The sequence below is a fragment of the Helianthus annuus genome, chromosome 9 (assembly GCF_002127325.2).
Source record: "Helianthus annuus cultivar XRQ/B chromosome 9, HanXRQr2.0-SUNRISE, whole genome shotgun sequence".
NCBI classification, from domain to species: Eukaryota; Viridiplantae; Streptophyta; class Magnoliopsida; order Asterales; family Asteraceae; genus Helianthus; species Helianthus annuus.
The window spans coordinates 164,512,128-164,538,045 of record NC_035441.2 but is presented as its reverse complement, the minus strand read 5'-3'; the positions used below and the strand labels follow the sequence as shown (position 1 = coordinate 164,538,045).

The following is a 25,918-nucleotide window of genomic DNA, read 5'->3' as shown; positions in this document are numbered from 1 at the left end:
AGGTAGGAATGACTTTAACTCCTAAGAAGTGATGAAGCATGTTAAGATCCTTGACTGGAAATTTGTTGCTCAGGGCTTTGATAAAATTATCAAGGAATTTAGGATGGTTACACATAAGGACAATATCGTGTACGTAGACCATAAAATTACAAGTCACCTGGCGGTGTTGGTAGATGAATTAATATGCAGCGGGCAAAGATTTTGTGAGTTTGAACCGAAGAATAAAGTTGGTTAGCTAAGTGTACTAAGCGCGAGGAACTTACTTTAGATCGTATAATGACTTTTTGAGCTTGCAAATATGATGAGGAACTTAGGGGGTTAACGTAACCCGGTGGTTGGATCATAAAGACATCCTTGTGTGGAGACCCATGAAGGAAGGCATGTTAATGTCAAGTTGATGTAACGACCAATTTTTGGAAATAGGCCACCGAAAGAATGGTGCAAATAGGGATAGGTTTGGGTATAAAGTAATCTTTCCCATATTGTTGAAGAAAACCTTTGGCTACAAGACGAGCTTTATATTTTGCAATCGAGCCATCAGGGTTTTGTTTGATTCGAAACAACCATTACCCCATTTATTCTATTCCATTACCCTTTACCAAACAGACTCTAGGAGTGTTGAGATATTTGGATAAGATCTAGGCCTTTTTTTAAAGGCTGAATGTAAGTTATAATGGTAAATGGGCTCCAAGTGATCTATTGCGATAAGTAAAATGCATGTTATATAAAGTATGTTTTTATATATTTTAAATTATTAATTAATTATAATATTATCTGGTTTGACCGGTTCAACTAGTGATTCGATGTCTGATCCGGTTATAAAAATATTGGTTATATGTGATGACTTTGGGTGCTTCTAGTGACAATATTAGAGAAATGTGCCCATTTTAACAAACTTCCATCGCATAACCTGATATTAATTTGACTCGGTTTCAAAAAACAAATTTTTTATTTGCTATCGAATTCACATAACTAAAATCATGTCAAACAGAAAATTATATGTATATAATTTGACTCGTTTAAAAAAGCGCTTTTTATTTTATTTTCGGTCCAAGTATTCGAATTCACATAATTACAATAATCTGTGTATGGTTCCTAAAGTTTGATGAATAGTGTCATCTTACGTTAGTAATAATCATGTTTTTTTTTTCAAAACAATGAGGTAGTGGTCTATTAGCAAATGCAAAATATTTAAACATGTCAGTTTAAAAAGAGAACGTTTTGGGTTAAAGTCTCATAGACGAAATGAATTATAAGAAATTTGTTATTACAAAAATATCATGTTTGTTTTGTTAAAGCATTTATTATTTATTGTTATTTTTAAATAACTTTAAACTAGCGCAAAAGAAAACATAAAACTAGAAATCACACGGATCGTAATCCTCATCACGTTTTAAGAAAAGATCCTGACCGTCACTTTTCAATTCCACAATCCAACGGTACACACTGTTCATCCCCATTTCCCCCCTAAAAACTTCACCACAAACCCTAAATATATATAGACAAACACCTTCTTCTTCTAAACAATTCAAACATCAACCAATCGCATATTATTCAAACATCAAAAAATGGCGCGAACAAAGCAAACCGCCCGCAAATCAACCGGTGGAAAAGCTCCTCGGAAACAATTGGCGACAAAAGCCGCCAGAAAATCAGCTCCGGCTACCGGAGGAGTGAAGAAGCCGCACAGATTCCGGCCAGGAACCGTTGCGTTGAGAGAGATCAGGAAGTACCAGAAGAGCACTGAGCTGTTGATCCGGAAGCTTCCGTTTCAACGTCTGGTGAGAGAAATCGCACAGGATTTTAAGACCGATTTGAGGTTTCAGAGCAGTGCGGTTGCTGCGCTTCAAGAGGCGTCTGAGGCGTATCTGGTAGGGTTGTTTGAGGATACGAATTTGTGTGCGATCCATGCTAAGAGAGTTACAATTATGCCAAAAGATATGCAGTTGGCTAGGAGGATTAGAGGTGAGAGGGCTTAGGTTTTTGTGTTGATGATCAACTGTATTTTGTACTTTTAAATGTTAAATTAATGAAAATGACTAATGTTTTCTTGCATAAAATTTTCTGAATGATTCATTTAATGAAAAGGGTCATGTTCAATGTTCAATCTCATTGCCATTGGTTTTGCACTTTTGTGTATCTGCAAAATTATTCTTGTGCTTAACAGTTTAATATTTTTTGCAAAATCATTGGTGGTAAGCTTGTCTTGTTGTTGTCTATGGATTTCGGGTTTGATAGAAGAATTAGATAATGTAAATGGTCGAAAGTGCACCAAATACAAAGGTGTATATCATTAGATACTTGACTGACTCATTTTTTGGGTTGTTTTCGTATGCTCTGTCAATTCAGTGTACCGTCTAAGTTGTTGTCTCACATTGCTGTTGGTAATTTAGCGTAAGGATATTAGTGTTCAAGAATTTTAAAGTCGTTCCTTCGCTCAAGTTATACTTTGTTTTATATTATGTAAGCTCATTTTACTGATTTGTAAGTTTAATGGGCTCATTTTTTTGGTTGCTTTTGTTATTGGACTAATTAACGTATACACGCCATGTATGTTGGTCTATATTTGGAGTGGATGTACTCGGTTTCTTTCAGTTGAGCTCAATTGCAATTCCTCATCTGTTTTCGCATATTCCAAAATCCAAACCTTCAATCTTGCGTTCAGGAATTTGAACGTGGCACAACTTTGTTTTGACATATGTTTTTAATTGTTATCTCATTATACCAATTCTAAGAAATGTGATGTACATTCAGCAAGAAGTTTGTAAACTTAACTAATCACCATCTAAAGCCAACTTTCTGACTTGTTCTAATGTCAACGATGATTGGCCGATTGGCGGTCACTTTGAATTGCTTGATTCAAGTAATTGTGGGCTGAACTTTTCATTAGATGTCAGCATCATATATAGAGTATCTATCCTATGACCACCTCTGTGTTGAAATTCCACAAGTTGTACATAGTAAAATAAGCTATGAAATCCCCAATTTATATTATCTAAGACTTGGTGATGGACTCGGGTAGCCTAAGTGTAATATGTCTCACTATATGGAGAGACACCCTTGTAACCTTAATAAACAATTATCAATACAAATTATACAATACATCATTCATGGTTCAATTGACTCATACACCCATATACACATATGCGAACCGACGTGTCGTTTACATTGAATGGCACAGCCTACAACCAACCCTAATATGTTGATTTATAATTTACAACTTACCTCACCCTTTACACTAAACAAACACAATTTGACCCATAAACCTATTTTACAATATCTACATTTTGACCCCTATATTTAGTTTAGTCTTTCATTAATTCTCTACATGTAGCAGCATATCCACCACTTGGCTCATTGTTGGTCTAGCGTCTTTATCTTCCGCCGAACACTGTAAAGCCACCTTAATCAGAATTTCCATTTTACTTGTGTCGTATTTTCCATCAACGGTAACGTCCACAACCTCTTCGATCCAGTCTTTCGTTCCACCAGCTGCTATCATCTTTTCTTTCACCCAACTATCGAGCCTTCCCTTCGACTTGGCACATTGATCACCTGTTGGGCTTCTCCCTGTTATCATCTCTAACACCACAACTCCATAACTATATACATCAACTTTTGAGGTTATTGGATGATTAACAAACAACCACTCTGGAGCCATGTAACCTCTTGTCCCTCTTGCTCTTGTGAACTCTGAATTACGAGTTCCATCTCTGTCTAGTAACTTAGACAGCCCAAAATCTGCAACCTTTGGATTCCAATTGCTATCCAGCAATATATTATGAGGCTTAACATCACAATGCAAAACCCATTCCAAGCATTCTTCGTGTAGATAAGCTAGCCCTTTCGCAGTACCCACCGTAATGTCAAACCTCTTACCCCAATCTAGCTTACTGGAATGCAAGTTTTGGGCCAATGACCCATTTTCCATGTACTCATAAACCAACAATTTGTGTTTTCTCTCAGCACAGTACCCCCATATGTCTATCAAATTCATGTGGTTCAGCCTCCCAAGGGTACTTATCTCCGCCAAAAGTTCAGTTTCGCCTTGTTTGTTACCGAATTCCTTAAGAAGTTTGACTGCGGCAACTCGATTGTTTGAAAATTCTCCTTTGTACACGATTCCACCGCCTCCTCTTCCTATCTCTTTGCTAAAGTTTTTAGTGGTCTTTTTCAATTCCGCATAGCTGAATCTCTGAAATCCTGTAGCAGCTTGGACGTAACCTTGTCTTGTCTTCGATGGATTTCGAGTACGATAAAAGAAGTAGATAATGCAAATGGTCTCTAGTGCACCAAATACATAGGTAAATATCATGAGGGACTTGACTGACTCATTTTTTGGGTTCTTTATATAAGCTCTGTCGATTCGGACTGTTGGTAATTTCTCGCTGCAGATTAAGCGGTCTTCATGAACAATTTTTTCACTGTTGTTGGACAATAGGAGAATACTTTTGGGCACCTTTAGATACATGGAACCGTTAGAACTCATGGTTCTGAACCCGTTTATTAGTTTAAATTTGGCGTAGCAAGAGAAATAGCCCTCAGTCTCATAGTTGAAGTGGAATCCTTTGCAGTTGCAGATGCCTAGACACACTCTCTTACATTCATCTAGTGTCACATTCGGCACAAATCTAGCCTCGTAACCGTAGAAATCATAGTGAGGAAAATGTAAGAAATCATCCTCACCGTTTCCACATAATGTTGTATTGAATTCTGGTTTACAACCATATGACCAATCTGTTTGATTGATCATAGTATGATTGGGTATGCACGAACATTTCCTACCATGATTAGGACTGATAGAACATGTACTATTTTCTCCACATATTCCATGAACTCTGCAAGTGTCGGAAATCGCCTGCCAAGTAACTTTCCAAATCCCTCGGGTCTCATCTAGACTGTAGGCCCGAAAGTTACCGTCAACATCCACAGTCAACCGTCTAACTGACTGGTTTTCGGAATCTGATGTATTGAAGAATAGGCTATCACTTGATACGAAATGACCGGACAAATCCAGGGTAGCAGTCCTTCGGCTGGCCCAGGTGCTCCTACCAGATGCCCAAGCCGTTATCTTAGGATCTGGCCAATAAATTCCCGCTACACTAGGGCCGTTATAAACAAGTCTAATGACATTATCATTGTCAAAGTAGAGCTTGTAGAACCCTGAAGAGTGATTCGTTAAACTTCTTGAAGATACAAGTGATGTATCTTTGGTGAATTTTTGTAGGGGAAGAAGGGTATCAGTGGGGGAGCCAAAGCTTTGCCAAATAACTTGGGTTTCATTATTTTGAAGATAAAGGTTTCCGGTATCGTTTATAAATAGCTGGGCAGGTTCTTTCGAGTCTATAATATTTGTGGTCCAAATGGGGAGTGGTTGCGCTGCGTCCCTTAAAACAAGATTTCCGGTTTTTAACAAGGAAAGCTTTGAACGCTTTCCATTAACTGGTGCATCGCGGTTAGCCATCCAAACTATGGTGTGACTTTGGTCCGCAAGAGGTTTAGTAAACCATACCGAGAAGCAATAGGCATTCTCACCAACACTGTAAAAGCCGGCGGTGAAAAGCCCATTGGGTGAGATTAAGAAGTCATCTTTGTTCTCCACAGAGAGAGATGAACCCGGTTTCAATACCGAGGGAAGTGAAAGAGAAGTAGGAGAAGAAGAAAGCAATGGTGTTTTATATAGTAAGACTAATAAAACAACCACAATGTAGAGAAAGAGAGTACCCATTTAAAAGGAGTATATACATATAAATGTCAAGTGTGGAAGCTATTTATAATCAGAACAAAGATGTAATCTGTGGTGAGTGTGGTCCATGGTCAAATCTGGAAATACTAATGGATCTTGTTCAATTGTATATTAAGAGATAATGTTTCAAACAACTATTTTCACCATATTCAATTCGGTAGGTGACATAATAATGCAAATATTATAGGATCATTAGCATTGACTTTCTAAAATTATTCCGGGCAACAATGACATGTTTGAGTAACTTTGAACAAACAAAGTGGCTTTGACAATCCTCAGTGGGCCAGTGGATGAGCTCTCAAATAGATACACTTATTATTCAATATGAGTTTCTAGATAAAGTCGTTTAACATTTCTTTGAATCAATCAAGGTTGAGAATGGTGTTAGAAAATTATGCAAAGGAAATAAAACCACAAATGTTTGTGGACAAATTTTGGATTGTAAAGAAGAGTGCATTTTTCGGAACAGCAAGATATAATATAAGGCAACCAGTAAGGCGCATGCGAGTTAAACCAGATATAAGTTTTTACATGCCTGATCACAATGTTCCTGAACAGATGAAGTACAAAAGAAAGACAATAGTTTCACGACTTTAAATAGAGTTTCGGTATGAGCTTCTTCATTTTGGAAAAAAATGTCAGCAAATGATAAAATAAATACAATACAGAAAAGTAAACAAATATAATGATCTTAGTCTAGATATATGAAACAAATAAAATGAATAATACATAAACATAAAAACAAGGAGGTCCCAAAATTAATGCTTTTAAAATTTGCCACCTAGGCCCTAGGGGATAATTGTTTGCATTGCCCTCGACCTCGATCGCCATAGCGACACATTTGCTGGTCGTAATTTTTTGCTTGCTATGAGGGCAGGCCCATTAGTATTAGTATAAGCAAAAAAGCTAGGATTTAGGCCATAAACGACCCATTTTTTCTAAGCCTAGTGTTTTTTTTTTTTTTTTTTTTTTTTTTTTTTATGGTAACGATGTGAAAAAAATGGCTAATGAATCTATTAGTTGACGCTAAAGACATTCCCACATATCTTTGCTTTGTGATAGTCAAACCAGTATTAAGGCCATGGGGTATGGGGTTTGGGTTGGGGCGTGGGTTGGGGGAAAACGCCCAAGCCATCATCCCGGGTGGGTTTGGGTTGGGGCGTGGCTTTCAAGCCGGGCGTGGGGCGGTATGGCCATGCTAGCTGGCTGTCTCCCATTCGTTCACCCGCCACGTCATAGCGGATTCAAAATTTGAATTTAAAATTCAAACGGTTTGGGACACCAAACCGCCACCCGGTCACCCAACCACCCCTATATATTGTAACCCCAACCCACTGGTCCCCCCCATCCCACGAACCCAACCCCACCGGCTAACCCACTGTTCCCCCCGCTATAGCATCCTGGACCCATGAAGAAGAAATGACACTCGTCACTAGCGTCGTCGACGCTATGAAGGGACGGCCACCGGGCCAAACAAAATATTGGGTGGAAGCATTCGCGGCCTACCGACATAACGTCGGTAACGACCGCCACAACCTCAACGCGTGTCAACATAAATGGCGCGAGCTACGGCCCAAGCTCGACCGTTTCAAGGCTTACTACGAAGCGGTTCCGAGCGGCGAGTTGATCCACGAGGACCGGGTGGCGGTGGCGAACATAGAGTTTCGAGGCAAGGAGCGAAAGGCGTTCGACAAGATCGACCTTTTTGAAATTTATTTAACGCTCTAGGTTTATTTTGTAATTTTTAGAAATTATGTAATTTTTAGGATTATGTAATTTTAAATTTTAATGAAGTTGTAGGGTTTTTTTTATAAATGTTGTGTGATTGTTTATAAATTTTTTGTAATTTTTTTTTTAATATTCTGCCATCAGTGCACCCAACCCAAGCCCAACCCACGCCCCGCCATACCCCGCGGACACGTAACCAAGCGGTGGGGGGCTCCAATTCCACATGTCAACTGATGTCCAACCCAAGCTTCAACCCAAGCTCCACCATACCCCACGGTCTAATAGAATACAACCAAGTATACGATTTTTATTTTTTACACTACTAATACACAAGCCCATTAAAAGTTGAGTGGGGGCCTGCCTCTTCTAGGCTGGGCCTAAATTGCCCAAACATATTTGGCTTAGCTACAAACACATCAACCATGAGGTGATGACGTGATCATTGTTAAATTGTCAAGTAAGAACATTACATTACACATCCTTATAAAAAGGAAATACCAAGAAAACAAAAATGGTTGCAAGTAAAAGTGACGGTACTTAGTCCCACGTATGGTTGTCACTAGCTATAGAAAATTGACGCTTGGTATTTCATCGAGTCTTAAAGAAAAAAGTACATCATCTGAACGTGGCTGAAGTTTTGTGATACATATAGCACCATGCTACGGTAAGCAATACTTAGAACCATGTTGATCAGGGGCGGAGCTTAATGGGAACCGAGGGGTGCACCCCCTCTCAAATGTTTCGGTTAGAAGTGTGTAAAATTTCTGATTTTCCATCTGAAAATTTTAAAATTACAAAGGATCGCCCACCCAATTATTTTGCCTAAATATTTATACAATATATAAATTGGGTCCCATGACTCCCCCCTCCCCCGAAACTTTTGATCAAGCTCCGTCACTGATGTTGATAACGCATATTATCTTTGGTGTTTAGGTTGCGAAGACACTATTGATAATGTCCATTGATAAGCGGTTGATTTAAAAGTTGACAAGCGGTTGATTTAAAAGTTGACAGACTCTTACTAAGCTATCTAGATTGGGAGAAAATAAAGAAAGCCCAAACTTAACAATAGTGTAACTCTACTAGTGGAGACATGGGTCCTTAAAAGATGTGGCAATGCATGCCAAATTACGCTTAAATTTATGTCCTTAATTTCATTAATTATTAGATAGTCTTTAATTCCAAAAAAATAACACGAACACAAGTCTCATTCGTTCAATTGCGTTCGTGAACGTTCGGTAATATGTTCGGTTACATTCGTTCATGTTCGTTTGATTATATTAAAAATCATAAATAATAACCCTATTTTTTCTAAGTTAGCTAAAATTTGGACAAAGACATTTTTTGGGATAACTACGTCTAGGTTGGTTAACTTTCAATAATTATGTCTAAGTTAGTTAAACTTGATTCACTACTAGAAAAAACACCTTTCTTGACATGCATTGCGTGTCATGAAAGGGTCTTTATGACACGCAAATGCGAGTCGTTGATTGTGGAGTCATAAAATTAACATGATATACATTTGTGTGTCATGTTTTTATGACACACATTTAATGACACGTATTCATGACACACATTCATGACACTCATTTTATGACACCTTTTAATGACACACATTCATGACACTCATTTTATGACATTTTTTAATGACACACGTTCATGACAAGCATTTATGACACATACGTATGACATTCATTTACGCGTGTCATGCTTTTAATTGTATAATTTTTTTTATAAAATTACTAATTTGCCCTGGATACATGTATAATAACAAAAACAATAAATCTTTTTCATAAAATAAATACATATATATATATACCAAAACAATCCATTACATAATCATTTGTCAAGTATACTACAAATATTTTAACGTTAACAAAAAAAGAATTGTTTGTCAATACATTATCAACACCTAAAATACGATTTATAACTTAAAAATAGAGTTAACGGCATAAGTCGACCAATCTTCACAAATGCCATCCATATCCGCAGCCGAGTATTCCTCTACTCCTTTCCCAACCTGAGACAACAATTAAATAAAATAAATCTTAAAAATCAGAATTTAATCCTAATATATGAATTTAAGCATTTGTTTGGATATATAAGTACATATTTCTCTAATATACAGACTAAAATATACCGAAACTTACATTATCATTGTCAAGTATTTCAACTGCTTCGTAAGCTATCTCCTTCATGAAGTTCATCACATAGTAGCCGCATTCAGTACCTCCTGGCTGACGTGGACACTACACAATTAAAATATCAAGAAATGTGAAACCATTGCGATTTAAGTTTAAACTAAAGGGTTTCAATATTTACAATATCATTACAACCACAATTTAAATAAGGGATTTAGTGCTTACCCTAGCGTTAATCCAGATGAGTTTAACCCTTATGTTGGCACCACTTTGTGAAGCATACATGGCCATTGCCCTATAAAAAATCAAAATTATATCAGAAGCAGACCCTTTGTCCATTTTTCCTACAGACCGCCAACAAAGTTGAGCAAAAGAGACACCATACATGTGATGAAAGTAAAGAAACAAAACATGAAACTAACCTTGACATGTGTGCTAGGAAACACAGAAGTGCAAAGTGTGTCCTGTGTATCATCTGCAAGTTTTCTTCTCGGATGCTAAGAACAAAAGCAGCTTGGTTTGATGTAGATGCAGTTAATGTTATCCTATACCCAGCATCCCATCGTTTATGCATACCTTCATTTGGATACAACAAGTCCGGTTCCACAACCTAGGATCACATTAATACAAAATCAAATAAATTGCTCATGTAAATAACAAAAGAAATATTTTGACCTGGTCAGAGAATCCAGCACCACGGGACATAACAATTGCCCATCTGGTTCTCGCAGTTGCCATAGCAGTGATATGGAACCTTTCTCTCTATTTATTATTTATCCACTAAAAAGAAAATGATTCACTGACTTTGTAACACTGCTGAATGTATTGGGTACCTACATTTTAGACAAAAAAACTAGAAGATGAGAGAGCGAGCAGGCAAGCACTCAGCTTTACAAGATATGATTGCCCTTAGGGGTGTGCATGGGTCGGTTTGGGTCGGTTTTGACCAAAAACCATAACCATAACCACAATGTCGGTTATTGGATAACCATAACCATAACCGATCGGTTATGGTGGTTATGGTTATTCGGTTTTGATGGTTAAAGTGGGTCGGTTATGGGTGGTTAACCGTTTATTTAGCTTAGCTAAAAATAGCTTAATTTTTTTAACATGTAATAAATTGTTATTGCATATCTGTATATATTAGTATATTACATAGTATTAAAAAATACATATAATCTATAATATTGATACCAATTATTATCGAATATTCAAATAAAGTGATATTATACATTCCATAAATTCAAATAAACATTCAACCAAAACCACAAAATGATATGAAAAACCAATAAGTACTAAAAATGTTCAGTCAAAATCATCAAATATTAAAAATGTGAAAAGTCCTAAATCCTACAAAGATTTATTACATGTCGGTTCGGTTCGGTTATGGTGGGTATGGAAAAAATGATAACCATAACCGACCCGCTACATTCGGTTTTCAAAAAAACCATTAACCGACCCACCGGTTTTTTATTTGGTTCGGTTTTTTCGGTTCGGTTTTGTCGGTTAATTCGGTTATGGTTCGGTTAATTCGGTTTTTTGCACACCCCTAATTGCCCTTACCCTTAACTAAAGAACTCCCGTTGTTCGCACATGCTATCACGCTAATATAGCAGGATTTCTCCCACTGTTGCATAATCTAATCCTTTAATATACAACAAACTGCTTAGTAGTCTGAAATAAATCATTCAACAAACCCGACCCTAAAACATGAAGAACCTTGTTGAGAAATGAGGGAGAGAGTTGGTAAACTTGAGAGGTGATACAAGTGCAAGAATCCATTATAAGAGCCAATAGGTTTGAGCGAAAAGCCACATTGCAGATGAGCAACCCATCTTCGTTTCCTTTGTCACTATGTTGAGCAAGTCTCTGGTCTGCCACATCACAGTGATATCTACAGCAACACATTTACATGTAAGTTTATATAACATATGCTAAAGAAAGCAGTTTTTATAAGTGATGTCCAAATTTCGCAGTACGGGTTGGAACATAACAAAAAAGCATTTTTTTATAAGTGATGTCTAAATATGAAAACAAAAATATATTATTACAATATAATCTAGACCAAACGGTATCAGTAACGTAAATCGGTCAAGTAAACTGCGATTTTTTAGAACCAGGCCACATCTGCTCAAACTGGAAAAAAGTCAAAAAACAATAAACGAAACAATATGTGTAATTTGAACATCTGATTCTGGCCTAGTTTTTTACAGGTTCATTAATAAAGCTTCATGAAACCCTAAGTGAGACAATCGTGAAGGTATGATTTAAGGTAACCTGTTACACCGGTCTCCGGCGATGCACAAGACGATAAAGAGAGTGATTCTGAGGTGGAACTTGGAGGAGCGGAGGACGTCAGGTTTTCTAAAACTCGTTCTCTGGCAAAGATGCCTGATTTTCTAGACCATATGATTGGGGCAACCACCAAAACCAAGAAAAAGGTCAAACATCATCTCATAGTGAATTATATGAATCCAATTAACTATCACTTTTAAGTAAGAAACAAATTTAAATATGTCAAGTACCGAAAGATGTTACTCAATTACAAATCCACAAATCATTAACCTGAAAGCAAATCTTCTTCTTGTTGCTTCTCATTTAAACACATTCACCATGATCATACAGAAAACATTTTTTTCTCAGGACCTTTATTAATTTTCCAACCTGCATGATAATCATTAGGGCATTTTGTTAGTTTTTAGTACAATGACATATGCTAAATAAATTCATTTGTTTCAAACCTCTATCCCAATTCCATCGCCGCTCATTATGATTTCTTCATATATTCAACACAATGAACACTACACTTCATTAAAAAGAAACCATAATGCCTTAAACAAATCATCAAACAGTTCATGTACAAAACATGATATAGCTTTAATAAGATTTTTACCCTAAGAATCAATAGAAGGCTAGAAGCAATTAGGTGATATACTAGAAAATACCCTAATCCAGGTCATATATATTTAGGTTTATAAGCACAATCAATAGGGAAAAAAAATCAAACCTGAAGGTCGTAGCTATATGATAATAGCAATTGGGATCACAAATACTAGCCAACCCAATCCACTCGCACAGTCCGTGCGAAGACGATATCTAAACAAAAACTAATTTTCAGATCTGTGATTGGTAAACAAGAACTTAAAACAAGAAATTACCTTCTAAAATTAAAGCGGTGGTGCGATGGAGTGTTAAGGGAGGGAAACACCAATAGGAGAGGAACTCATTTAGGGCTAAAGGGGGATGAATGAGGGAAATCAGTTAAAATGTGAGCGCTCAATTTTTGGATGGGGAAATGAGGAAATCAAAATTTGGGAGAAATAAAGGAGGGAGGGAATTTCATTTTAAGGGGAAGTAAAAAAATTATAACAGAGGATTACATTTAAGGAATCGTAAGAATATAAAACTAATATATAAATTGAACACTAATGCTAACTACAAGTAAAACGAAAAAATAAGAATTAATTAAAGTTCATGAAATGTATGTTTTTTTAAATGATTTATATATTTTTGGGTGGGAAAAAGTGATCCAGTAACCTACCCATAGAATGTTTATGTTGGTCGGGTTTGGGTTTTTTAGTTACATTAATCTCATTTTTTTTCTAACATGTGTGAATTAGTGGCATAAAAAATGAAATGCTACTAAAAGTGTATGTCATGCAACTATGGCATGCGTAAAAGTGCCATTAAAAGCATAAATTAGTGGCATACCTCTTAAATGCCATTAAAAGCGTGTGTCAAATAAATATGGCATACGTAAAGTGCCATTAAAAACATAAATCAATGGCATAAAAGTTATATGCCACTAAAGATGTATGACACTAGATGGTTTTTTTTGTAGTGAGAAGAAACGATTTGAAGAAGTGTTCATTCTGGGCTCACGATGCGACGGTGGGATTTTTGGAGTTTTTGGCTCTATGAATGTTAAGGGAATTTTGTTTTGGACGATTAAGGGTTTTCTGGGACCTTAAGCGGGTTCCTACTTTTAGTTTTGGCGGGCCGGTTTAAATTATTTAGCTTTCTTTAATGCTTTTTTGGGCGAATTTGTTAGGCTATACGGTATGGGGAACGTCCCCCCACCCGTCCCACCCGATGCAGTTCCAAACACCATCCCCCCTCCCCCGTCTTCGTCGAGTAGGAGACGTTGGGGACGATCCGCTAGAAGACAAGATCTCCACCCTTTTCAATGCCTTTTTCGACCGTTTGAATTTAAAAAAAATATGATTTCCTTTATTTTTAAATAAACGGCTACAAATTCAAAAGCCACACAAAACCTTCAAATTATTATATAAACTCAACATTTTTATCTCATTTTTTACCCACTACCACCCCATCTCTCTCTCAAATTTCATACTTTTTTATAACAAATTAATCATGTCTTCATTTTCTTCATCTTTTTCGTCAACGTGGTATTCATCATCTGCGGATGAGAATGAAGCATTTTTCGAAAACAAGATTATGTACGCGGCTCAGATGTTCATGGCGAAGGATGAAAACTCTGAGCGTCGTCCCAACGGCAAACTAGGAGAGCCAAATTAAACTGAGACAAAGAAGGTAATTTAATTTTTTTAGAGTATGTTTATGTGACACTCTAGGTTTTTCCGAACAAACATCTTGTAATATCATTGTGTATATATATATTATTAAATGGAAACGTGACCTTTTTGCATGATATGTGTTGTATGTATGTATATATATATTTTTATGAGTTATGCTAGTGAGTCGAGACCATGACTCGAGACCACTCGGTCTCGAGTGGGCCACTCGGTCTCGAGTGGGCCGTAACCGGTTTGGGCCGAAACCCCCTTAGCCTATTTCGAAACCATGTATAAAACCCCAAACCTTTCCCCACTTCCTTCATTTCTTACACACACACACTCCTTCCTTCTCTCTTTCACCAAGAACCCCAAACCACCAAACCCATCTTCTTCTCTTTCTCTCTCGAATCTAACCGGTAACAACAAAGGATCTCGGTCAAGAAATCTCGGTCAAGCTCATCATCATTCGGACACTTTACTTTCTCGGTTTCTTCCTTGATTTAGTGCCTTCTTCATAACCGGTTAGTGTTATATTATGTGTGTAGGATATATATGTGTTTAATGAACTAGAAAGTGTTTAGTTAGAAGTGTTATGCATGATTTTTCGGATGATTTGTGAGTTTAACAATATGTGTAAACCATGATATGATGATGCTTGATAAAATGTTCAAAAATGACTAGTTGAATGTTTAAACTATATGGTGGGTAATTTGGAGATGAATGGTTGATTTTTATGCAAAAACATATTCTTGTAGGGAAATGTTGTTTATAGATGGTATGCAAGTTTGTTATAACAAATGTATATACATGATGGTGAACCAATGATTGTGTGTAATTTATGACTATTTGGTTTATGTTTGCTTTGAATATGAAAACCCTAAAAGATGAACTTGTTGAATATGATTTGAAGATTTAAAAAGGGCAATGTTTGATCCATATTAGTTAATGGTCAGATTAGGAAAACTTGTTAGTGAAACCTCATTGGTTGTTTCCTGATTTGGGCCTGATGCTTAGTACCATTAGCCTGACTATATCTGAATCTGCACGTGAACAAGACAAGGACAACATTGCGACTCGAGACCACAACGGTTGCGACTCGAGACCACAGCGTGACAACTCGAGACCGCAACGGTTGCGACTCGAGACCTCCTCGTGACAACTCGAGACCAGACTCGGAACCTCTGAGGTTGCGAGTCAAGCCTGCACCACTCGAGACCAGCCAGTACAAGCCGAGACCTCCTGGTTGCGACTCGAGACCACATGTTCTCGAGTCGAGACCACCTTGTCTCGACTGGGCTGCCCACTTTGGTTATTGGGCCAAAATGTGTTTAGTTTGGGCTACCTGTTGACTGGACTATGTGTTGCTGAAAAATCTGTTTGATTGTGTAGATATTAGGGCCGGCCCAATAACCCAATGTATGTATGCATGCTACGTGTTAGTTATGGGTAGAGTATACGTGATTGCTTGTACACCAAACCTGACCCCTACTGGTAACCATGTTAGGACGTGGTGACCAGCGTGTTTGACAAGTAACCTAATCTGCCGAGCAACCCAAGGGGAGTTCACACATTAAAAGCATGCGTCCCGTGGAGGGACACGGACAAACTGCCAACTTTGGGGAAAAATACTTTCAAACCATTATTTCCGGGGGAAATCAGATTGGGTAATTACTATCTCCGGGGGAGATACGTTTGGATATTATTTATAAATCACAACTAGCCAAGCTAAACGAAACTCTATCACCTTAAGTCCCTGCTTACAGTACCGATTAATCGCCGGGGGCGAACGGGTTATTAGTTGATAGCGCTATTAGGTTTGACAACCTCACACCGTGACCGGGGGAGATCGGGCGTGAACTAGTAGACCTTGCATCTTGGTCAATGACGATAGACATTGACTCGGGGCACAACAACTTTCCGTCAGCAGTTTCGGTATCTACAGTTTAGTGAGCTTACAGATGGGGTAGCTCCCCACAACGTGATTATAAATGCTTTATCTAAACAACTTAAGTTTTCGAAAACTAAAACTGGACAACTAGTGTACTCGCTCAACATTATTGTTGACACCTTACTGCATGCTTTGCAGGTAACCAGTGACTCAGGAGCTCGCAGCTTGGGAACGTGTAGTGGTCGTCAAAAACCCGTGTGTTGGGTTTTAATTACCTTGAACTGTGAACTGTCTTTAAAACTATTTGGTTTATGCTTCCGCTGTTTTGTTTAAACTAATTATCGAACTTAAACTACGATGTTGCTAACTACTTTGGATAGCAAATATTTCTACTGTTAATCAATGCTCAGTATAATTGGTGGCTGGATCCTGGTCAGTCACGCCCTCAAGCGGGTGATACTCCGCAGGTGGAATTTGGGGCTGTGACAGTTTATTTAAATTTAATAATGAATTTAATTTATTTTTCGTTTTAAATATATAGCCGCCCACGATAAACTTGTGGCCGATTATTTTGCCGACGAACCTGTGTACACGGACAAGATGTTTTGACGTCGGTTCCGAACGAGTCGTCGACTTTTTTTACGTATCTCATACGACATGGCCCAGTCTGATCCGTTTTTCACACTGCGATACGACGTTAGGGGGCAAAGGGGATTCACTACTTTACAAAAATGTACGTCGGCCATTCGCCAACTGGCAAATGGGTATGCATCCGATGCATTGGACGAGTATTTAAGGATGTCCGAAAAGAACCGCACGTGAATGTTTGCACAGGTTTTGCAAATAGGTCGTTAAATTATATAGCGATACCTGCGGAAACCAAACGCAAACGACGTTCAAAAATTATATCAAGCAAACGAACAAAGACATGGTTTTCCAGGAATGCTCGGGAGTATTGATTGCATGAACTGGTTGTGGCAGAACTGCCCTACTGCTTGGCAAGGTCAGTATACTCGGGGAGATCATGGTCATCCCACTATTATTCTAGAGGCTGTTGCGTCACAGGATCTCTAGATTTGGCATGCTTTTATTGGTCTACCTGGTTCGCTTAATGACCTTAACATCATATACTAGTCACAAATATTTGACGATGTAGTGGCGGGAACAGGTCCAGACACAAGTTTTACGGTTTCGGGGGTGGAATACAGGCGGGGATACTACCTTGCAGATGGAATATACCCAACGTACTCGACAATCGTTAAAACTATTCCGCACCCGACATAAGATAAAAGAAAGAAATTTGCGAAGTATCAAGAGGTTGCGAGAAAATATATTGAACGGTGTTTTCGGGTTCTACAAAAAATGGCATACCATTGAACATCCAGCACGTTCTGCTACTCCAAAGAGGTTACGACACATTATGTACGCTTGTATCATCCTTCATAACATGATCATCGAAGACGAAGGTAGAGCGATATGTGAGTACGACGAAAACGCATCTAACGGGAATTTTGTTCCAGTTAGTTTGGAACAACAAGATTTAAACATGTTCTCTCTACGTAATGAGTACACACATCATAACCTTTAAGCGGACTTGGTGGAGTACATTTGGGACAACGCACAAAACGAACCTGACGACCAAATGCTGGATGAAGACTAGTAGTTTCTTTAATATTTTTTAAGTTCTTACGATTTTTTTTAAGTTATGTTTTTTTAAGTGTATTTAATGTTTTTTAATATTAATGAAATTATATTCATATTTTATTTGTAAAATGTTAAAAAAAGTGAATGATTAAAAAAAAACTAAACTAGTGGGTATGATCATCCTCCCATTTTCATTGTTTTTTGTGGGATGGATCATCCTCAAAAGGACTATGATGCGGCGCCTAGGTGGCGCCCATCCTCCTTTGGAGGATGGGCACCATACCATGTAGCCTTACTATGTGGAAAAAACCAAGTTTTTTTTGGACGAATTCCTAGATAGCCCAAAAATATATTGTTTTTGGGCGGTTACTTTTTCAATTTGTGTGATTCTTTGGTTTTAAGATGGGCACAAAAGTATTTTGGGCGGGTTTAGGTTCTAGACCGCTGAAAATTACTTTTTCTAGTGGCCAAAAAAATCTTTTTTCTACTAGTATGAATAAGTTTACCTTTTCTTTTAAGACTATTCAGAACCAAACATGTAGACTTTACGATCATTGAAGTCGTAACCACAAACTCCTTCGAGCTAAATTTCTTCCATTCCTTATGTTTATATAATGTTTTTTTATGACGCTAAAAAGATAACACACAAAAACAGTTTCATCAATTTATTAAATTTTGTACAACCATTAAATCTTTTTTCTTGACATGCATTTAAACGCCATAAATTAAGTGTGTGTCATTAACCGCGTGTCAAGATAGATCATATTTTTTTATGACACTAACAGGATTGACAAACAAAAAAGTGTGTCATAAACATATTGAATTTTGTAAAACCATGACATTTTTTTTCTTGACAGACACTTTCGAAAGTCATAAAATGAGCGTGTGTCATTATTTGCGCGTCAAGATAAATCTTGTTTTTCTATGTAAGTTTACCAATATACTCTTATATTAAAATTAAATACAAATATTAAATGAAGTAATTATGCATATGTCTAAATAGTTTTAGAAGTTACAACACTAGATAAAAATATGCATATTGCCGTGATTACATCTTCGTTTACTTTCTACTGTTTTTTTTTTTTTTTCAAATAGATATGTTGTAATTTTAATGCGATGGCAATACTTATAAGCGAATTTGGAATCAATGTTTAAATGGGGAATTTATTCACAATAGCTAACTCTCACACACATACTCAAATTCTACTCTATGATACATCTTTTGTCCACCGTAACACTTAACCCTTACCACTTACAAAGAGAGACGGAAAATTATATATTCTTTGCTTCTTTTTACATCTTAATTACTAAGATGTTGCATCCTCATTTAGACGTTCAAAATCCTTTAGCCCACAGGAAGTGACATCGCTTTCACATTTTGATAACTCGGATGACATAAACACAAAAGTTATAGAGATAGAATTCTTAACAAAAAGTGATATATTATTGAATACTAACAAAAGGTGATATATTATTGAATACTTGAAACATTAAATGAGTACTCCTTTATGGATTTTTATAGTTTGACAGATGTCACATGTATTTTTTTTGTTCGTGTTCGTTCGTTAAGCTAATCACGAACATAAACGAACTTCCCGCCGAACGGCTCACGAACTGTTCGCTGAACGTTCGGTTCGTTTACAGCCCTATACACGAATGTCTGACCACAAGGCAAGTGTGGTCAACCCACGTTCAACTTCCAATCAACTAATTGACAAAGAGTTAAGCAAATTTATTAGAAGTGTCTTTATGGAATAAGATTACTTGTCAAAAGTATATGTATACGGGTATTTTAGATAACTAAACAACATACGTGCTCCTCACATCACACGTCATAAGAATTGAAATTGGATTTATGGAAACATTATTTTCTTGGAAACATATAACACTGACATAATGTAGTAGTGAGATATCTATGAAGTTTTCCACCCTTTTGTCCAAATTTCAAACTTTTGATTGTTGTTCTCACTTTAGACGTCATATCCAGTGGTGCACGTATTCATGTGTACATGCAACACCATTAAGCAAGTTTAGAAGCATTGTTTACATTAAAATCAATAACAAGGGTTCTCATATTGGTGCATTTGTACATCTGGATTGTTTAAATGCCTTGGTACAATAAACATAATATTTAATAAGTTGCATTATTTTTATTAGATCACAAGTTTCACATATGCTTATCTATTCCGGATTTGTATAAAACTATACAAAATATTTGATGCATTAATGCATTTATAGCTAGTAAAACATTGTGATTTTGAGAACATATCATCCGAAAATTGCAAATGTTTTTATCAATGCCTTGATCCGAAAATTGCAAATGTTTTTATCAAGTTATTCAGCAAGTTTTATGAAGCCTGCATGAAATTGTGAAGGGATAAAAATAATTTTTCGAAAAAAGAACGAATAATCCGGATATTGGTTGCTTAAGGTATAGTGGCGGACATACCTTGTATTAAGGGGTGGCCTACGCTACCTCTTGACGATCCGACGGTAGTGTAAATTTTGGAAAAAATGATTTTTTTTTGACGTTTTTTCGATTTCGTTACCCATTTTTTTAAACGTTACCCGTATAAGGATTTTCTAGATCCGCCACTCTTAAGGTATGTCATTATAAGCAAAAGGCCATATATCATCTGTATTGCTTGGAAACAAATATTGGTTTACTAGCAATCATAACAGTATAACACACATCATTGGCAAGTTGTAGGAGTGTTCAAGTACTTGAAAAGAACCATGGATTAGGGGGTAGGGTGCTCATCACTCACTCACAACCTCCAATCAAATTCCGCCATGTCATCAAGCATTATTCCATAACTAGGGATGAATTTTAGTGGAAATGCCTATCACTCACAACCACACCTAACAATTTCCCTCACAACCAACAATTTCCCTCACCACCCAACACTTCTTCACGTGATTCAACGCGTTTTCATTTTGACGCGTTATAACATTGAGTGGCGGTGATGTTTGGGATTGGATAGCATAAATACACTCATCACGGGGTAAAAGTTTTCCATCCCGGGTCCCCTTATGGTTTGGCATATGATGGATTTCCTTCTAACAAAGAATTCTATTCAAATGCAAGTTGGATTAGTAATATAGAAAACAATTTTTCTGCAAGTGCTTGGGTAGTCATATATACTTGGTGGGGGTGCTATCTCATGGGGTTCAAACAAATAAACTTGAAAAACAAATTCTACCATGGAATGTTAGCTTATAGCACCGTAGTCATTAGTGTGATACTTTGTCCAAGACTTAATATCAAGTTTAGACATTTAGGTATCATGATTCGTGAACCTCGTCAACATTTAACTATGTAGAAGTTATGGCTATATTATCTTTTAATGTTCAAATATTTGTCTCTGTTTTAAACACTAAAATGGAGGAGGAACATCTATAATTTTAGGGTCATTGAATCATTTTATTTGGGATTTACTTAATAACAAAAAACAATTTGTTTAAACATGGATACGAGGGGACACTCGTTCGAAACTAATTAGAGAACCTGAAGGAGGGAGGGGGGGGGGGGGGGGCAAGTTTAAGGGATGAAGCTTTGGTAGGGTCTTGAGCCAAGCTCATGATGTCTCACTGGTTGATGGAACTATCCGTACGAAATGGTCCATCACATATGATTTATTCGTAGAAACTATAAATTGGCCCATTATTAGGGACATAACTATCCATCACTACTAGGAAGTACATGATTAGAAATAACTGAGTGGTCAGTAGTAAGGGTGTAAGGGGTGCTCACCTAATAGGTGAGTCCCCCCTCTTACACGTAACCAACCAGAATAAGCCACGTCAACTCCCCTCTAACACTTCCCTAATACCCCTTTTTGATGGCGGCACTCCCCTGTTAGGGGAGTTGGTTTCGAAAGTTGTGCCATCTTCGAAAGATGGTTTCGAAAGTTGGTTTCGAAAGTTTGTCAACGGTCTCCCTCGAAAGTTGTGCCATCTTCACGCGGTGAACCCACACCCAATTCACACCCCGATTCGGGACCCCGCAGTGATGGTGGCGGTGTTCCCGATCGGGGAAACCCATCACCGAAACCACTCCCCGAGAACGCCCCGTACACCCTAACAATGTGAGCAATAGGAACCATGTGGTTAGCAAGAATGAACTTACTTTAACAATGAGCAATTCACTAAGGGTGAGCGGGGCACTCCCCTCTTAGGGGAGTCCCCTCTCTTACACACACCCAATCAGGTTATGCCACGTCAACTCCCCTCTTAAACTCCCCTCACACCCTCAATTTGATGGCGGCACTCCCCTCTTAAGGGACTTGTTTTTTATTAAAAATAAATAAAGAAAAATAATTGATTGGTTGTTACAAGCTATGGGCCCACCATCTCCTCTCTTCTTGTGCGGTGACTCCTCCCCCAACCCCCTCCCCGATTTGGGTCCCCGTAGGGATGGCGGCGGTGTTCCCGCTCGGGGAATGGGGTCACCGATCCGCCTCCCCGTTGGTGCCCCGCTCACCCTAATGACTAAGTTACCATTGACAAGAACCAACCAATAGCATAAACTTAGTTACCCTTCAGAAAGAAATCCTCAGTACATCTGGATGGACATAATGGGCTTGAACTCACCAATATAGACGAGCGACATAAATATAACATTTCGTATTGTTTGTCCCTAAGTGGAAGTATTTAATAATAGATTTTTTTTTGTTTTAATAAATATATATTTTTGTAAAATAAAAAACCTGTTTGAAAATCGAAAAGGCAAAGTATTTGTAGCAAGGCATGTATCCAAATCCAACAGTCAGGCAGTAGGTATAGAATACTAGAATACAAACAAAACCCATAGACCATGCCAATCCCAGTAAACCAGGTACGCATTACACACAACGAGGGCACAATAGTAATTTCCCTAACCGCATTCATTTCTTCACTTGTCGTTTTCTAAAGCAATCTAAAGCAGGTGGATACCCATACCCATCCCATACCCATACCCCCTAACACTTTTCTCTCTTCAAATCAACACCAAAACCTAAAACATTTGTTCAATTCACTTTCTTATTTCCATCATCCATGAAGAGATCAATTTCATTCTCACAAGATCACCTGAACGGCAGTTGCAATATTCATATTGATAATGATTCCGGCAACATGAAAAAGAAGATCCGCGCAGATCCGGTTCCGGAAACAGATCCGGTGCCGGACAACTCACCGGACACGCCGGAGACGACGACTGCTGTTCTGCTGGATGAGAATTTGCTGTATGAGGTTCTGAAACACGTGGACGCGCGTACGTTAGGTGCGGCAGGATGCGTGAGCAAGCAGTGGCATCGTACGGCTCAGGATGAACGGTTATGGGAGCTGATCTGCACCAAACACTGGGCGAATATCGGCTGTGGTAACACTCAGCTCCGGTCGGTGGTCCTCGCTCTCGGCGGTTTCCGGCGACTTCATTCTCATTACCTGTGGCCGTTATCTAAACCTTCTAGTTCCGCCGCTACCTCGTCGTCGTCTTCAACCGTCGCAACGACGTCGTCGTGGCCGTGTCTGCCGCCGCCGCGTGCGATTGTTCCGGCGAAACCTACGGCGAAAGCTCGTTGGGGAAAAGATGAGGTTCAGCTCTCGTTATCGCTCCTCTCGATTCGTTATTATGAGAAGATGAATTTCAGTAACCGAAAATGAAACAATTCGCCGATTTCATTTCATGTTTGGAATTTGGATTTGATTTTCTGAATTTGTTGTTTGTTTGTTTGTTTGTTTGTGATTTTCTCTAGTATGAAGTGTAGATCTGGTTTTTCTCTATCCTAACTAAGAACAACTAATTATTCCAATTCCAATGTAATTTGTTTTTAATTTTATTATTAATGAAGTATTTGTAAATTGAGATTTGAGTTTTGAGACACAATTGATCGATATTAGCATTTGAATCAACGAATCAGCATGAAACTGATTTAGAATTTGTCAGAAATCGATGTTTTCCGCTCGCGGGAGGGGTGTTTGGTAACGAGGATAAGAAAAAGAGGAGAGGCTAAAGTGACTGACGGTGAGTCAGTGGATGTGCTGTGGTGAGCAAAAGTACAAACATACAAAGACAACCCTTTAGTGTGGGTTAAAAAACTTGTCCTATTGTGGAACCTTCAAAAGTTAAAAAAAATTGTTTGATATTTGATGTTTTTTATATAGAGTTGTTCTCGCAAAGAAATGTTTTTATAAATTTTAGTTGTGAAAATTATTGAAGTGAAAATAATTTATAGGTAAAAAACAAGTGGAAGGAGAACAAAAAAATTGTGGGGTAGAGGTGGGGTGTAAGAGGGATCTGTCCTATATGTTGTTTGCATTATGTGTGAATGAAAGATTAGACGGAACAAAAAACAGGAAGGGAATAATGGTACCACTATGTTGTGTGGAATATTATTCGGCTCGATTCAAATGTAGAATATTACTTTTCTCATGCTTTTTTTAGGAATATAAGATATATATGCTTCAAAGGTGGTAAATTTAATAATGCATATCGTTATCGTCATTATAGAACTAGAACTAACATCGTTTTGATGCGGTTATTAGAATTAGAACTATCGATCTTTTTCTTTCTTGTCTCCTAAGTCGAATTTGTGGGTTGTTGAGTTCATTCTTAAAGATTAGCCAATTTGCATTTGTTATATATGTGTAATGGGTTGTTTAAGCTTTCTTAAGGATTTAAAAATTTGACAATATGTTAGTGACACCGGGTGAATCCTCAAAAGCGTTTTCTTGCAAAGCGAACGGCCTTGTCTGTTAAATTTTGCCTTTTTGAAAAGATTTCTAGGGGCTGTAGGTAGCTTGCTTAGACCTTAATATGAAGGATTTTATTTGGAGAGACTCAACGTTTTTAGAGGATTAAATCGAAATTTATGTTGGGATATCTTTTAAATTTCTTAGTTAACCATCCTCTTTTATTGGTAGCTAAATATGTATGCACGTATGTACGTGTGCGCATATGTGTGTATGCGTAGCTTACCACACTTAATTAGCCTATCCCACTGGAATCTAGCTCGTTTATTACATTTTGATATGCATACATACTGTAATACACAAGTGCCGTTCAAAAAAAAAAAAAAAAAACTACAATACACAAGTCAAACTACTAAATTTAATAATTGCATGAAAAAATCAAACACCAGAGAAGTTTAATTAATTCTTGTCCATTAAATGGACAGTTTAGTGTAGTATACTTAGCCCTAGAAAATTTTACATACTTTAAAACTTATGCTCCTAATCTTTACATCCTTGCCAAAAAAACAGTTATGAGTAGCTAAAAACTCAACTCCACAAGTTTTGCAATTTAATTTGGGTTATCATCCAAACTAGTTTCAAACCGGTCCATGATCATAGCATAAATTTACATAAAATCCAAGTCTAGGTCAAAAGCCACAAAAACTCATAATTTGGTTAAGCTACATAACTATTTCCAAAAATTAGACTCTTGGGGTTCAAATCACACTCAAAGTTTCTAAAATAGAAAAATGGCTTTAAGAGGCTTACATAGAGAGAGTATAAATGAGTTGATTTGAGCCTTAATTTTGTATTGGAATCTCATACTTTGTTTTTCTTTCTATTCTAATCCAATTATTAAAACGATTTATATTATACATTACTTATAATTTGAAACGCAAAGAAGTGAATAGTGTCGTCGCCTTTCAAATTTTATCATGTGGCAGTGAAACTCAAACACCAAAACAAACTGAGCTTATAAGCTGGGTTGTGTACAAATTTGATCATATAGGCTCACTGACTACAAATGGATCAAGCTGAGTTGTGTACAAATTTGATCATGTAGGCACATTTTCTATTTTCTATTTTCTATTTTCTAACTACAACAAAACACAATGTCGGCGGGAATAGGCATCCTCATTGATTGGAGGAAAGGGGCGGCAGGGGAATAGTGCCCGGCACCTGCCTGACACTCTCCTATTGGCCCAATAAATTTACGATTTTATCCCGTTTTAAATTTACGATTTTGCTATCAGTTCAAAATTACGGTTTTACCCCCGGTTAAAAATAAATTTACGCTTTTCTTCCCAGCTAAATATTTCAATTTTGCCCCCGGTTCAAAATTACGATTTTGCCCCATTTCAATTTACAGTTTTGCCATTAGTTCAAAATTATGTTTTTATCCCCACTTAAAAATAAATTTACGTTGTTGCTCCCAGCTAAAAATTCCAATTTCGCCCTCAGTTCAAAATTACGATTTTGCCCCGTATAAATTTATAGTTTTGCCATTAGTTTTTTT

The 25,918-nt window shown here is 37.4% G+C and overlaps 4 protein-coding genes across 15 annotated transcripts; 2 read left to right on the top strand and 2 right to left on the bottom strand.

Moving 5' to 3' along the window:
* Window positions 1–1,517: 1,517 nt before the first annotated feature.
* LOC110879405 (histone H3.2-like) lies at window positions 1,518–2,060 on the top strand. Its single transcript, XM_022127858.2, has one exon. The coding sequence runs from the start codon at window positions 1,569–1,571 to the stop codon at window positions 1,977–1,979; it is 411 nt and encodes a 136-aa protein (XP_021983550.1). The 5' UTR covers window positions 1,518–1,568; the 3' UTR covers window positions 1,980–2,060.
* Window positions 2,061–3,063: 1,003 nt separating this feature from the next.
* On the bottom strand, window positions 3,064–5,728 carry LOC110876679 (putative receptor protein kinase ZmPK1). Its single transcript, XM_022124843.2, has one exon. It carries the CDS (start codon window positions 5,726–5,728, stop codon window positions 3,317–3,319), a length of 2,412 nt encoding a protein of 803 aa, XP_021980535.1. The 3' UTR covers window positions 3,064–3,316.
* A 3,560-nt stretch (window positions 5,729–9,288) lies between these two features.
* Window positions 9,289–13,002, bottom strand: LOC110879403. 12 transcript variants are annotated; one of them, XR_004867734.1, is made up of 11 exons: window positions 12,774–12,964; window positions 12,623–12,711; window positions 12,357–12,416; window positions 12,181–12,279; window positions 11,893–12,014; window positions 11,335–11,509; window positions 11,179–11,260; window positions 10,038–10,448; window positions 9,841–9,910; window positions 9,625–9,723; window positions 9,289–9,494 (listed from the first exon to the last, which is right to left on the bottom strand). XR_004867734.1 is itself a non-coding variant. In XM_035977804.1 (11 exons), exons 7-11 carry the CDS (start codon window positions 10,351–10,353, stop codon window positions 9,399–9,401), a joined length of 516 nt encoding a protein of 171 aa, XP_035833697.1. In that variant the 5' UTR covers window positions 10,354–10,448; window positions 11,179–11,509; window positions 11,893–12,014; window positions 12,181–12,279; window positions 12,357–12,416; window positions 12,623–12,711; window positions 12,774–12,962; the 3' UTR covers window positions 9,289–9,398. The 12 variants fall into 12 exon arrangements, 9 of the variants coding, with proteins under 9 accessions (XP_035833697.1, XP_035833698.1, XP_035833696.1 ...); XM_035977804.1 differs by having other exon boundaries at window positions 10,038–10,225; window positions 10,291–10,448; window positions 11,179–11,509; window positions 12,774–12,962; XM_035977805.1 differs by having other exon boundaries at window positions 10,038–10,225; window positions 10,291–10,448; window positions 11,179–11,509; ... (1 more) ...; window positions 12,357–12,711; window positions 12,774–12,962.
* A 9,480-nt stretch (window positions 13,003–22,482) lies between these two features.
* Window positions 22,483–23,540, top strand: LOC110879402 (F-box protein GID2). Its single transcript, XM_022127853.2, has one exon. The coding sequence runs from the start codon at window positions 22,723–22,725 to the stop codon at window positions 23,329–23,331; it is 609 nt and encodes a 202-aa protein (XP_021983545.1). The 5' UTR covers window positions 22,483–22,722; the 3' UTR covers window positions 23,332–23,540.
* Window positions 23,541–25,918: the final 2,378 nt, after the last annotated feature.